Source organism: Engystomops pustulosus, chromosome 10, assembly GCF_040894005.1.
Source record: "Engystomops pustulosus chromosome 10, aEngPut4.maternal, whole genome shotgun sequence".
Lineage (NCBI taxonomy): Eukaryota > Metazoa > Chordata > Amphibia > Anura > Leptodactylidae > Engystomops > Engystomops pustulosus.
Genome location: NC_092420.1, coordinates 54,856,558 through 54,871,342, shown reverse-complemented (window position 1 = coordinate 54,871,342; position 14,785 = coordinate 54,856,558). Strand labels below are relative to the sequence as shown.

General features: G+C 38.0%; 1 protein-coding gene across 4 annotated transcripts in view; it reads right to left on the bottom strand.

The window, feature by feature from the left end:
• Positions 1-4,202: 4,202 nt before the first annotated feature.
• SLC25A24 (solute carrier family 25 member 24) overlaps positions 4,203-14,785 on the bottom strand; it is a 30,832-nt gene continuing 20,249 nt past the window's right edge. For all 4 annotated transcript variants that reach the window (XM_072129212.1, XM_072129213.1, XM_072129215.1 and 1 more), the window contains 4 exons: positions 14,130-14,237; positions 10,568-10,735; positions 9,026-9,176; positions 4,203-6,985 (listed from right to left, as the gene is read on the bottom strand). In XM_072129212.1, coding sequence (XP_071985313.1) covers positions 6,810-6,985; positions 9,026-9,176; positions 10,568-10,735; positions 14,130-14,237 — 603 coding nt within the window. In that variant the 3' untranslated portion in view covers positions 4,203-6,809. The remainder of the gene's footprint in view (positions 6,986-9,025; positions 9,177-10,567; positions 10,736-14,129; positions 14,238-14,785) is intronic.

Below are 14,785 nucleotides of genomic sequence, written 5' to 3'. Positions count from 1 at the left end.
TCTGCAAATTTACCACTTTTTTTAGCCAACCCACTCAATGTTTTAGTTTAAATATCTTATTGTAGACTTTTTGAAAGGTGCAAATTTAGGTCCACATGTACTTCAGTTCCCAAGAAAGAGTTAGGGTCACAGCTGAGACCTTCATGCAGCTTTTTTTTACAAAAAGTCCAAAATCCACTCCAGTCTTAGCCACTATTATACATCTGTTCAAAAGGGTTGTAAAGAATAAAAAAAAGTAACTGCAAAAATACAGAAGAAGCTGCATAATAGATTCATCTCCCCCACTGTTCCCAAGCAGCAGACATAACATCGTACTTTGTCAGCCTCTAGTGTTCAAATATGGAATTACAAGCACAGAAATTACTTGCAATTGAGCTCCATCCAACCATTGTGTTGATGCACTGCTAAACACTACGTTATAAAAAATCAAAATGGAATTATGACACAAAGATTATTAGTATTTTTAACTGCTTAAGGACTAGGTCATTTTCGGGTTTTTTTACATTTTCATTTTCACTCCCCCTCTTTAAAAATCCATAACTTTTTATATTTACGTCTACAGAGCTGGATGAGGGCTTGTTTTCTGCCCAACAATTTGTCCTTCCCTGTGATGCTATTTAATATTCCATGCCTTGTATTGGGAAGCTGGAAAAAAATTCAAATGCAATTAAATTATAGAAACTGTTTTTCACTGTGCACTTGAAATGACACCTCTCATATATTCTTCAGGTAGGTCCAATCTAAGGATACCAAATTTGTATCAGTTTTAATTTATTTTTTAAAATATTCAAACCTTTTGTACAAGAAAAAATGTTCTTTATTTTGCCCTATTCTGACGCTACTAACTTTTTCATACTTCAATGTAAGGAGCTGTGTAAGGTATCATTTTTTGTGGGACGTGCCAACATTTTCACTGCTACCATTTTTGGGACTGTATGACTTTTTGAATCACTTCTTATTTTAAATGTTTGAGTTGTAAAATAGAGAAAAAGTGGCGATTTGGACATTTTAGCGCTATTTTCCATTATGGGATTCGCCGCTAGGAATAAGTGTTTTATATATTTTGATTAATCAGGATTTTTGGGATGCAGTGATACCTGACATGTTTATGATTTTATTTATTTCATATGTGTTCCAGGGAAAAGGGGAGTAATTAAATTTTTACAGTATTTTTTCATTTTTGAATATTATTTTAAGTTTTTTTCATTTTTTTATTTACTACATTTTTAAGACCCCTTGGATGTTAGAACTTTTGCAATATACTGCAATACAACTGTATAGCAAAACAATTTGATATACAAACCTTTTATTACAGCTATTACTAATGGCTACATGGGGCATAACTGTGACCATTGCCACAGAGGCATAGTTGTGATCTCTAGGGGAGCAACAGTACACTATGAAATTTGTCAAATGAGGTATTGGAGAGGGTGGCAAGAAAACAAAATTTTTTGTGTTTCTAAGTCTTCAAAGCCAAGTTCTGGTAGGAAGAATCTGACATATCCTCCAGATAGAAGAAGATAATGAACTAAAGATGTCACGTGTAGGCTGCTGGATTTACAGTAAGTACTCATATTACCCATAAGCTTACAATTCTTCATTCAATACTCAACACTAAGCTTGGTTTTGGTTCTGTTTGCAAGTACTCATACATGTCTGTGGGCAGTGACAGACTGGCAATTAACTGCACTGGAGGAAATGCCGGTGGGCCGACCCAACTGAGAGATCCAAGTAAGTGCAGGAGAATCTGCACTACTAGCACGGAGAGTAGCCTCACCTACACTACAGGCAGCCCCTGCACTGTCCTGGTTACTAACAAATCCTAGTGTCAGCAGTAGACAGTCCAATGCAAGCTGTTGCCTCTGTGAAAAGCCGACAGCAGTGCTCAGTACAGCTCCTGATAGGGGGGCATTGAGGTCAGTCACAGCCCCTCCTCCCACAACCAGGAAGCAGATTCCAAAAAGCAGAATGCTGCAAGACAGGACGGAGAGAGCTTGATAGGATTTCTAAAGCTATTAAATTTGTCATAAGAGGTAGAGGAGATGATGACAAAATGAGGAACCTGAATTTTTTTTCTGTTTCTAAGTCTTGAATCGTATTAGCCTGACCCCTGATGAAGCCAGGTCACTGGCGAAACATGTCGGGGGGCTAATCTCTATCTTTATTTTAATTTGCAGTGTACCCAGGCTGGGGGGCGACTTTCATTCATTTGGCTGGTTGAATTTAGGGTTACATCCTAGGGAGGAGCAATAGGTTTCTGTATAAGGCTGGGATCGGATTGATCCCATACCACAGAAATCAATGCATGGGTTTAAATGATAATAACTCATTGCGTTCAGGTTTGTATTTTTCTAGCACTAGCAAATATTTTCTACCAGCTATTGATACACCATATTCATAACCCTAACATCCGCATTGGTTAGGACGTTAACCCTTCCCCCCTCCTCGTACAGGGGGCTGTTTTTCCAGCCAATTTTGACATATTGACATAGCCTCAAGTTACGACCTCACACTTGAAGGCCACCCTGCCTGGGGCATCTGTGTTTTTAATACATATCTTTTGAATTGAGCACTAAGTGGTCACCCCATAAATTATTTTATATAACAATAAAAGCTAACTTTTAGTTACCACTTTCTATTGCCCGGATATGGGCTCTTCTATGCCGTCTCAAGACGGTTTTTGTAACTATAATCTAAAAAAAACCCTGCCTGATAATTGGTCCAACCTTTGTAATAATTACCAGTATAAAATACACCTGTCCACAACCTCTTTAATAGTTTAAGTCTACCTATGATGTAAATTACAAGCCTCTCTCATCTTTTTAAGTGGAAGAACTTGCACAATTGCCAGTTGACTAAATATTTTCCCCCAGTGTATAGGCTTTGGCCATTTTCATAAAAATGGGAAAAATTTTACCCAAAATTCTGAGCCTCATAACATCATAGAAAAGGAGAGGATGCATAAAAAACCATGCCAACTAGAGATGAGCGAGTATACTCGTCCGAGCTTGATGCTCGGTTGAGTATTAGCATACTCAGACCGGCTCGTTGCCCGGACGAGTATTTCCCCTGCTCGCGATCTGGCATTTAATTATGAAAAGACAGTGAAGAATAGAATAAAAACAGTGAACACAGGATCATTTAAGTGAAGAACACATTGAAATAACACAGAGCAGAACAGATTACAGATGTTCCGAACATCTGTAATCTATTCCGAAGACACGCGTGCAGAACGGTGTTCTCCGCAATAGTATCTGAGAACAATGTGTGAAGAACATCTTCCAGATGTATGGGAACATCTGGAAGGTGTTCTTCACACATATTGTTCTTTATATGCGTTTATTTAGTGAAAACATCTGCAAACATCTTGAATTTGTTCTTCTTCACTGTTCTTTCAATGTGTTCGTTCAGTAAAAAATGCTCGAGTCTCCCATTGACTTCAATGGGGCTCGTTATTCGATACAAGCACTCGAGCATCTGGAAAAGTTCATCTCAAATAACGAGCACTCGAGCATTTTAGTGCTCGCTCATCTCTAATGCCAACATAAACATAAAAAATGTTTCCTCCGAACAGAATTCTTGGTTGCATGTGACCCAGTATCCAAGCAAAAGAATATTAAAAAAGCTGTAAAAGACCTTTAGTCTTCAATGGGAAGGAAACTAGATGTAAAAATAGCAAAGTACCTGAGAAAACAAAGTGGAGACTTAAGCTAGAATGTACAAATATAGGGGCTAGAAAACAGAAAAAACATTTGTCCAGGGGCAGATTCCGCTTGGGCAGCATGATCTAGAACTTGTATTTCAAAATAAATTATGTGGCCTCCGTTGTCTCGAAAATAAAAGTTTAATACTATACAAATTAAGTGGGGCTAGTGGGGGCATTCCATAACCTCTGTGAGCATCAGGGGCTATGGTTACAGGTCCCTCAGAGCTCTGCAAAGACACACCTTGCGCATCTTCAGTGTCTCCTATGGGAATTTAAAGGGCCCTCACATGCATAGTAGCTTCATAGTATATTATAACACTTTAATTTTAGAGACAAAAGAGGCCATACAGTGCAGTATCTATCACTGGATGTACTTGTACGTGTAAGTAGATTCCAGATGGTAGATTTACATTACCAACATTGTTACAGGCAATCATTTAGAAACATGCATACAGGAATACGAAATGTACACTAAAAAACTCATTAAGTAATGAAGTAATACATCTTGGTGATGTTTATTGTAAACAGGAACCCGTAGGTCAGAACCACAGAGATAATCAAACCCCCAAAACAATTAAATACTTAAACTTTACCAACTTCTGCACTGTAAAACTTTTATTTGTTTGTAAAGTATTCTGTCATCATGATCCTGCGTGAAAACTAGACAAAATATTACTATGTCAAAGGGACAGAAGGTGGTTTATTTTTCAAGTTTGTGTTTTTTATTTCTTAAAAGATTAAGAAAATTGGAGTGAAATGGAAAAAATATATTGCAACATCTCAAAGCATGGTAGAGACTGAGGCACCAATGGCTTCATTGGATATACATACGTCTATGTTATTAGTATTGTAATTAGATAACCAACCAATCTATAAATGGAATAAAACATAAAAGTTAGAAAGATCAATTTGGTTTCGTGTAATGAGACTTCAAAACATGTTGCTTATTTCTTCTTCTTTGATGCTTTCAAGGTTTTGAGTAATGACAAAAAGTAAACCCTGTTTGAATCCAAATTTAGGGGTATCCTGTTATTTTGTTGTTGAACAGACAGAATATACCTAACAATTGTGGTATTCACCACCTTCACAGTAAAAAAAAATTACTTCCATGACTAGTAATTTCTGGTTATTGCTATATTTCTGCACTATTTTATATACAGATATAAACAAAAAAAATAATGATACTATAGGGAAAGTACAAGGGAAATCTGAGGAATGTTGTAAGGTTAATTAATTATAATCCTTTCCACGTGTCATAAGTGACAACCAAATAGATCTTGAATGTTGTTAATGTTATAGAATGTAATAGCACATAAAGTTGTCTTTAGCTGCAATACATTACATAAACCTCATTTTCTACAGCTACATAATGCACATGGAATCTCTGACTAACCAATGACAGTTTAAGGGGAAATTATCTTGCCTGCATGGTAAAGCGAAGACCACATTGTTATGTGTACTGGTTCTACTTTCTTGCTGGTCCATTTAACATGGACGGAAGACCAACAGTCTGCTTCATAATAAAATACTACAGAAGTACATATGCATAGGGTTAACTTTTAAAGTGAGAAACCAGCATAGGGCAACACTCATGAATTAGACTACGTAGAAGGCAATTACTCAGAGTTGTAGGAGAGGTGAAAGGTTCCCTTACTCTTTGCACTCTTCAATGATTCTGTTGCAGGTCCAATTTTTGTATAGCCATCACTGTGGCCTGAACAACTGGTGTCATTAGGCCAATTCTTAAATTGTGTACAAAAAATTAACGCCAATGATTGCTCGAGAGTAGTAAGGATCAATGCAATAGAAAGGAAGTGAAGGAAATCATGAAATGAAAAAAGAAATAATAAGTTGAAACTGGTAGAGGTGGTAAAATGGGGTTAAAGAAATGATGAGAATGTGGTTAAAGAATGAAAAGTAGGCTGTGATATCTTTATACACTTAGATATATATTAATGTAACTTGACATATAGCATAATCAAGCAATGAGACTGGAGTAGGTCCACCAACTGTTATAAGTAATGATCCTTATTTAGCTCACTTTTTTTCGATTTCGAGTGACCGGTTGGGCTGTTGCACACCTACCATTAGGAGATCTTTTCTACAGGTTTTTAATTATACATAATAAAAAGAATCATTTCATGGGATACAGTTCATTAAATGGGTTTTCAATTGACCCTTTGGGGTTAAATAGTTACACAATTTATTGTACTCGCACTATCCTAGTATGGCCTTGGTTGTTTGGTTTGACTCCTGACACCCTGTATCTTAGCTGGTGATCATGTGCAAACAAAGTTGCACTTTAATGGTTATACTGTGCCATCAATATCTCTGCCACAAACCAGACAAAGCTGCAATACGATGAATCACCACTTCAAGGGAGGGAATGAAGAGAAATCGTCAAGGGGTGCAACTCCTTCCACTAGCTGATATGTATGGATTTTCATCCTCTGGAAACCAGAAAAAATACTTTTTTTATTTTAACCCAGAAGACTTTTAACACGTAAAATTGATTCTAATGTTACAATTAGTTTTGTGACTGAGCTACGATTTTACAAAATATTTTTACTGGGTATAAAATGTTATCAGAAGCTAGGAGACTTCACGTATAAGTATATGTGTGTGAGATTGTTTTTGGAGTGTACAATTTGGATTACCTACAATTTTGCCCATATATTTTTTTATTCCATTATTTTTAACATATCTTACTTAGTAGCAGGTGTCTTTTTTGGCAATATCTAATAGGTATTGCAATTTTCCCACATGTTAATATAATTGAATATATTTTATAACATACCCAAAAAAATACAAAGTATATAAAACCAAACCCCTTAAACATATAGAAAAGAAAAAAATATTTGGTTTCAAAAGTTTGCAGAATCTTTAAAAAAATTGTCTGACACAAAAAGTGACCAGCTCCAATAACACAAGCTGCCATAAAATGATATGGACTGGGAATGGCTCATTAAGTCCAGAGGTTCTCATTGTGTAGAAATATGGCAGCAGCCAATTCATATTCTGCTCTTCACCAAGGAATTCACACAGGCATACGTATCCACACACACTGGAGTTCCTGAGTGGAAATTTTGGCAGGTTAATGCTCCTAAATCCGAAGTTGTTCTTTCATCTTCTCATAAACAACATAGCTGATACTGACTGCAGGAAGTACTTTTAAGAAATTTGGAGCAATTCCTCTGTACAGACCAAAGAAACCTTCCTTGGCTACAATCTTACGGAAGAGACCTCCCATGCTTAGCTGAGGAGCACCTTCTACTGAAGCTGGAAGAGAACGAAGATATGACTGGTTGTTAAAAATCGCCAATCATTTTCAACATTACAGGTAAATATGTACAACATGTAAGTTCTACTAACACAGCAAGGCGTCCTTGGGATATTCAATCTCTTCGAGTCCACTGCCCCTTCTTATTAAAGGAGCAGATTTACCAACATGGAGTGTTTGTCAAATTTCCAAAATACAACTTCTCTTGTGGCTGCTCCTTTAGAAATGCCAAGCAAGGTTGATGGGCACTAGTGATGTCACCTCTAGAGTTATCCAACTCTACCATAGTGTACCTCTTTAGACCTTTGATAAGACTTTGGAATGCTGTGTTACTTAACCAAAGCCTCAACATTGGTTCCATCTTAACTGGTTAAGGACATAGATTGTCCTAATTAGTGGGCCATTTCCGCATTAGGATGATCTGTATCGCTCTGCTGATCACACTGGCACACTGACACTGTGGCACACTGACGCACACTGACTATTACATACAGCCTGGACCCATCTGTGTGTCCCCGGCAGGAAGATCTCTCTTTGCCAGGCAGTTTAACCCCTCAGCTGTCGAGATGAGAGGAGAGAGGCGGATAGGGAACAATTTAAAAAATTATTTAAAATTGCTATTTTAGTGCTTCCTTCCTCATAAAAAAAATGTAATAGATAGCAACCAAAAAGGTCAGATGTACCCAATAAAAGTACCAATCTAAATATTAGTTCCTAATATTTAGGAATAAAAAAAGTTATAGCACTCAGAATAGAGAGATACACAGGCAAATGCAGTTTCCTTACAAAGGAGTTTTTAATTTGATAAAATAGTAATACAAGAATTGAGCAGGGGAAAACATATAAAAAGCCTGTGTCCTGAAGGCCATGTCCTTAAGGTGTTAAAGGGAACCTGTCACCAGGGACCTCATTTTCCCTATAGAAGTCTATTACACCTGCATTGCAAATATGTCTTTCTGCTTTCTCTAAGCATTTGCATGACAATATAATTGTATGTTATAACTTACCTTGCATGCTGACAGAATCCTCTGTGTAGTCCTAGGGGTTGGCTTTAATTTGGATGCATTTCACAAAACAACATGTGACTTGTCTGTGCGGCTTACTCCTCAGCTCCCAGCCACCACCTTTGTGCACCTGTACAGATCCTCCCTCTCCCACTGATGTCAGCTCACCAGGCTGTGACCTCTGTGAAGGAGCAAGAGGGAGAAGCTGTACAGGAGCACAAAGGTGGTGGCTGAGAGCCTGAGGAGTGAGCAGCACAGACAAGTCACATGTTGTTTTATGAAATGCATCAAAACCAAAGAACAACTCCTAGAATTACACAGAGGATTGTGTCAGGGTGCAAGGTAAGTTATACCATACAATTGTAATGTAATGCAAATCCTTAGAAAAGGCAGAAAGGCAGATTTGCAATACAGTTGTGATGGGCTTCTGTAATCTATCTTTAGGGGAAATGAGGTCCCTGGTGACAGGTTCCATTTAAAGCAGTACTTTTATTTTAGAAATCAATAGGCTTAAGGAGAACGTTTCACTTGGTAATTCCGGTCTGTAAGAAAATAAGTCACTAGATACTTTAACAACTGCTCCTTATCTGTGCAGCTAAATTAAACACACTAATAAGTTCAGGGGGAAATTGGGACAACTATTATAAATTAACTTTTAATTTCCAATAGAAATAAACGGTTTAAATATCTATTTTGGATTTGCTATCCAACAGATGTAACGCTGGTAACAAGGGAGTCTAAATCTGTGACATTGAATTATTCCAATGATTTCAACTCTACTACCCCACATATCCACAGCCCTGCTTCTCCACATTACATCTATGATCTGCCACATAAAAGCATTTTGGTAAAATTATGATACAGAAGCTTGGAGGTCCATGTGAATATAACTCCATATGTAATTTAATCATATAATAGAACAGAGGCGTTCATACATATTATAGAGCAGATGTAAACAAACAAGCCCTCATGGCCACTAAGAACATAGAATTTCTATAATTAATTCTAATACACGTTTAGTGTGATGTTGCTTACCTTGAGCTTGCATTCTAGTTCTGATTAGTGCTAATGGATAACTGGCCAGCTGACCACAGGTACTGGAAACTGTCCCACAACCTAGAAGGACCAGCACTCCTGGGTTGGCAGAGTCTGTAGCATATTTCTGAAGCCAGGCATTCTTCAGAGTCTGCCAGAAGAGGATAAAGTATTAAAAAACTGTTACTTTCTAGCAAAATCCCCTTTACCTTGAGCATCATAACAAGGTTATGTAAAACATATGCAACTAACCCAAAAGACCACAAAATACCACACACAAAATGCCTTGCATTTATATGAGATAATTCACCACAACCCGTTTTTTTCATTATGGGGATGCATACAGAAACTTGAAGTGCAAAGCACAGTGACAAGTCAATCTTGGTAACATTGTACTGCTGTATCAATCAGCGATATATTTTGGTGAAAGAATGTTCTACAATATCCAATTATTTGCCTTAGATGTGATCTCAGCATGATGGATCTAGTTGCTGCTTATGCTGGTTATGGTTTGTTATACACAGTCTGTTGTCTTTTGGACGTCAAAGAGCCATAAGTGAATCTGCACATGTTGTGCATAACGCATGGAATTTGCTGCAGAAAAACTGCAATGTAATAGAGTTGTATTAAAGTGAATCTACATTAGAAAAAGTACGAAACAGTAGTAGACAATGGATTATTTTTAGAGCAGAAACTGAAATGAAAAAATATAAATTAAAATGATCACTTTTATGACTTTGCTTTGCCATTTTCACATGTGTTTTTTGGTTACTTTGAAGGCTATGAGGCTTGTGAAAATTTATATAAAAACCAGAAGCAATATATGTTTTGATGCACATTTTTCCTGGAAATTATATCAGATCAGGTGGGGATAAAAAAAAAAAAATAAAATAAAAAAAAAAAAAAAAAAAAAGTTAAAAAACTACTGCAGAAAAACAAAACTACACATTCCACAAACCTGTATAAAAACACATGCAAATCATGGGTAAACCGTTACATAGACGGATACCCCAGATGACTGAATAGATCTTAAAGGAAATCTACCCTAAAAATCAAGAATAAATAAACGAGAAACACTTACTCATATATCCAGGCACCGGGACGGTGTTAATCTTCTTATTTTTGTAATCCACAGCCTCCTTCCTTCCACAGAAACTTTTAAACCTATGCTAATAAGCCTGAGGGGCTCTGGGTGTTTTCAGTGCCCTTCAATGCTACAGATTTACAGGCTGTTACAATAAGCAGAACATGTAAGCAGGGAGACCCGCCCTGCTCTTTTTTTTAACAGCCTGTGAAAAGACTGTGAAGGACTCTGTTAAACACCCATCAGAGCCCCACAGGCTCATTACCATAATTTAAAAGGTTTATTTTAGAGTAAAGGAGGCCATGAATAACAAAAGTAAGAAGATTATCCCAGTCAGTGTGCCTTGGTCTATTTGTAAGTGTCCGTGGTTTCTCAAGCTTGGTTTTGATGGTATCTTTTCTTTAAGTTTTTGTTTCATCAGAAACAGTGCCGTAAAAAAGGACAACAGAAAAAATTACCTCATAGATGGCGAGGTCAATGCCAGCATACGGAATGATGCCCAGTATGTTGGGCACATATCCTTTATAAAAAGCCCGCACACCCTCTTTTTTCAGAATCTGTTTAGCACAGTCAAACATTCCAGTATATTGTCCAGTCTTTGCTACAGCCAAACGAGTCTTCATAACCTGCAGAACACACAATAAAGTACAAGCTAAAAGACTCAATAGAGAACATTTAAATAAAAAAAGAAAAAATATATATATAATTGCCATGTACTGCAATTAACCACTATATGTACGAAAGTTAACAAGAAGTTGAAAAGTTAAAAAGAAGTTGGAAAAAAAAATCTGACATTCAGTGGGACTCCTGCTGGTATATTATAGCGGATGTCTACTTTCATCAAATAGTTGCTATTGTTTGTAGAATGAAAACCTATACAAATTTTCCAATTCCCAACAGTTTTCTAGATCTGCCTACAATCATTGAACAAGAAGCTTCATTGTGGATAAAAACCAGTCCATGTCCAGAGCCTGGCAGGTCTCCAGCAGGTGGTGTGTTCAAGAAAACGGAGGGAGAGGCTGATAGAATAGGTTTCATCCCTAGAACAAGGGTAATGTGTAGATAGGTATCCCTGGGTGATGGAGGATGGGGAGCCTGTGTTGGTGAACAGCCTGGTCCAGGAATCACACAGAGGCACGTTGGTGCAGAATCACTAACAGTTCTTTATTGGAACTTTAAACAGCAGACAACAGCTTTACTATCAGCAGAACTTCAGCTGGAAGGAGATAGCTGATCGGAGTGCAGGTCCGCAGGAAGATCGTTGCTCTCAGCCTGGATAATAGCTTCAAGCTGGGCTGGTAATAGATGGAGCAGAGTCTAAAGCTCAGAGCAGAGGTCCACCATCTAGTTTCCTAACTGCCCAAGACGACACCTCTGCTTCCTGATCTGGAATACCCTTGACCCCTGAGGAAGCCGCGGTCTGCGGCGATACGTGTGGGGCCTTGTCTGGGCTCCCTTCAGACCTCCACTACACTTTGGTAATATCTTGTCTCTAGTCTTGTATGCAGTTATTTGGGTCACGTGCTCTATCTGGATAGTCAGTGGGACATTCACATCTCTTATTGTTACAGTAAGGATTGTCTCATCTATCACTTGCCCCAGGGGGCGTCTTTGAATTTGTACATACTCTGTATTCTCTGCTTAGACCCCTGCATTGTGTAGTTAATTTCTGCTGCAACTAGAGTACATTTTGTAACTTTTGTATGCATTTTTGTGGAGTGTCCTGGGGGGGCCCTGCAGCAGGCTGTTTGTCACTACCATATGACATTACCTGCTATGTTCTATCACAAAGGCAATTGATCTGCCTCTTCGTGTTTTAATTGGTTTTATATTTTTTCTGTCCTTTTGAGTCTCCTGTTTTTGTATGAATTTCAATAAAATATTTTCTATTATTATAGCTACTCGAGCTACTTTTTGTTTCCCCTTGTACATTTTTCATGTGTGTAGCATCAAAAGATTTGGTTCCCAATAGGGATTAGATTCCGTTCTTGATAACTCAGTGATCTGGAATACCGACTTCTGCAGCACTGTCCTGCACACTAGACTGACCACGTGCTCCCACCCACAATGGGTTTTATGACTACCCCTTATGATGTGGCAAGCACTTGTCCAACCAGAACACTCCTTCTTCCTACTGGGCATACAGCTGTATAGAGATGTTAACTCTTAACCTTCAAGGCAGAGGCAAGGAGAGGGACACTTTAGCAACACCTACCTGCCATTTGCATTGTCAGGATTGCTGCAGGTGCACAGCTCGTCAGTATCAGAAAGTAATCAGACCTGTGTGTTATAAGAGCCGTGCACCTGTGTGACATCACATGACCAGGGACTGGTTCTATCCACTGGAAGTAAACATAGAAGCTTCCTATAGAATAACAGCAAGCAGAGATCTAGAAAACTCTATTGGTTTATGAAATTGAACTTTGGTACCGTTTTAGAATTCCACCATTGATACAAGTTTTTGAAATACACTCAGTCCTAATTATTCCACAATCTACTGTGAATGGAACCATAGCAACTCAGCCGTGAAATGGAAGGCCACATCAATTTACAGTAGGGGCGGGTCACTGATTCATAAAGTTTATAAAAGTTGCCAATTTTTTGCTAAATGCTGAACTACTCTAGAAATAACATGAATAGAAATCCAAGCAATGTACAAATATAGTGAGCGATATGAATAAGGGGAGGATCCCATAATTAAAAAGTAAAAGAGGCCCCACTAGTACAGACTGCAGGAAAATTATTGCAATAGGAGTGATGTGTCCTCCATATATTTGCTTATTTTTTTCTGGAATTTTTTGTGAGACTTTTCACAGTTTGAGACTTTTTAGGTGCAGAATCAAGCAGTGTATCAAAGTTAGCTGCCTCAAGGATGTAATGCAGTGTTGCCGGATTTATCTTTGTAGTCCAGATGTTTGGGCCCTAAATTGTCCCATTCTTGAACCTAATAAGTCCCAAAATAGAGCATGCTAGACACAGGGGGACATGTATCACTCCTATTGCTTCCTTTTTATTTTTTTGTGCGACCTTTTGCAGTTTGCGGCTTTTTAGGCGCAGAATCAAGCAGTGTACCGAAGTTATCTGTCTCAAGGATTTGATGCAGTATGCCATATTTATCTTTGTAGCCCAGATGTTTGTTCAACTTGTGCAACTTTTGGGCTTGGAACTGTCCAATTCTTGCGCCTAATAAGTCGCAAAACAAAGCATGCTAGCCTTACTTTTGGGAGCTACTATTTAGGAAAAGTCGCAAAAGTGTGATACATGTGATGAGTTGCCCGTTTAAGACTCAAAAGGGAAAAAAACTTAAGATACATTGCAATGATTAAGTAGGCCAGCTTCAGGAAATTTCAAAAAGTGGCAGCCAAAAATTATGATACATGTGCCCCAATGCTTGCAAGTAGGAGAAGATGATCAGCGCCAGACTTCTTTCACCCCACAGGCTCCATACCACTGCATGGTCCGCCTAAATGGTAGGAGTGCTACTGATCATCCTGCAAGATTTAGGAGTTATTTACATTTATTGCAATTATGACGGATGAAAAAACTAGTTGCTGATCTATAAATCTAATAGTAATACAGGCAGTCCCTAGGTTGAGTAAAAGATAGGTTCTTTAGGTTTGTACTTAAGTTGAATTTGTGTGCAAGTCAGAACTGGTATATTTTATAACTGTAAATCCAGAATTTTTTTTTGTCCCCATGGCAATAGGATTTTAAAAAATTTGTGATGTCATAGAAACAAGGATTATCAATAAAGCTTCATTACAGACACGTTGCAGCTGATCATTGTAGCCAGGGACTAAAGTAAAGCATCCAGAACTTCCCCATATGTCAGAGCGGACAGAGAGGTCTGTCTGTAACTAGGGGTCGTCTGTAAGTCAGGTGTCCTTAAGTAGGGGACTGCCTGTACAAGCAACAATAGTAACAACTATCATCGTGTCTAGGTTTTATCGTTGACTTCTAGCCTTGTCTAAATTAGACCTGGAGTAAATAAAGACAAATTATAACAAGAAATTCCAATACCTCCATAGGGTATATTGAAGTCTGCGCTGTTGCTCCAGCCATAGACCCAGCAATAAATCGTTCTGCTGTGCCCAATTTTCCACTCTCAGAGGTGAACATCCTCTTATACTGAAATAGAGATAAAACATTACATTATCCAGTTGTCTTGCAATTGCAAATCAGTTGTACAGTAAAAAAAAAATATTAGTAACAGAAATTATATGGCCCAGAGACAAGAAGCATATGGATCACCAGCTGCTAGTGTATCTGCAGCATAAAGTACAATGAAAGGCCAAAAACACAGAAAAATATATGTGATCTAGAATTCCATTAATCCAGCAACCCCACGAACCAAACAGATGCAGAGCTATAAAAACACTAAAAATAAACCCCGGTTCATGATAAAAGCTATAATATCACCTTTGCTTTTATTTTTCACCTTTGCTTTTAAGTACATTGTGAAAACAAAGCATCAGTGGTAAGATGGTAAGATAGTGGTGTCAATAGTTTTGGCCAGTCCAATGCACAATCCAGAAACCATGGTCCCTGTGGTTTCTCAATCCCAAAAAAATCCTGGTAAAGCAGTTCTGAAACTCACCTGCTGTGATAGATAGACGAAAGGGTGTGCCAGGTCCTATCAATAAACTACTTGGAAAAAAGGTGCAGAAGTAGCTACT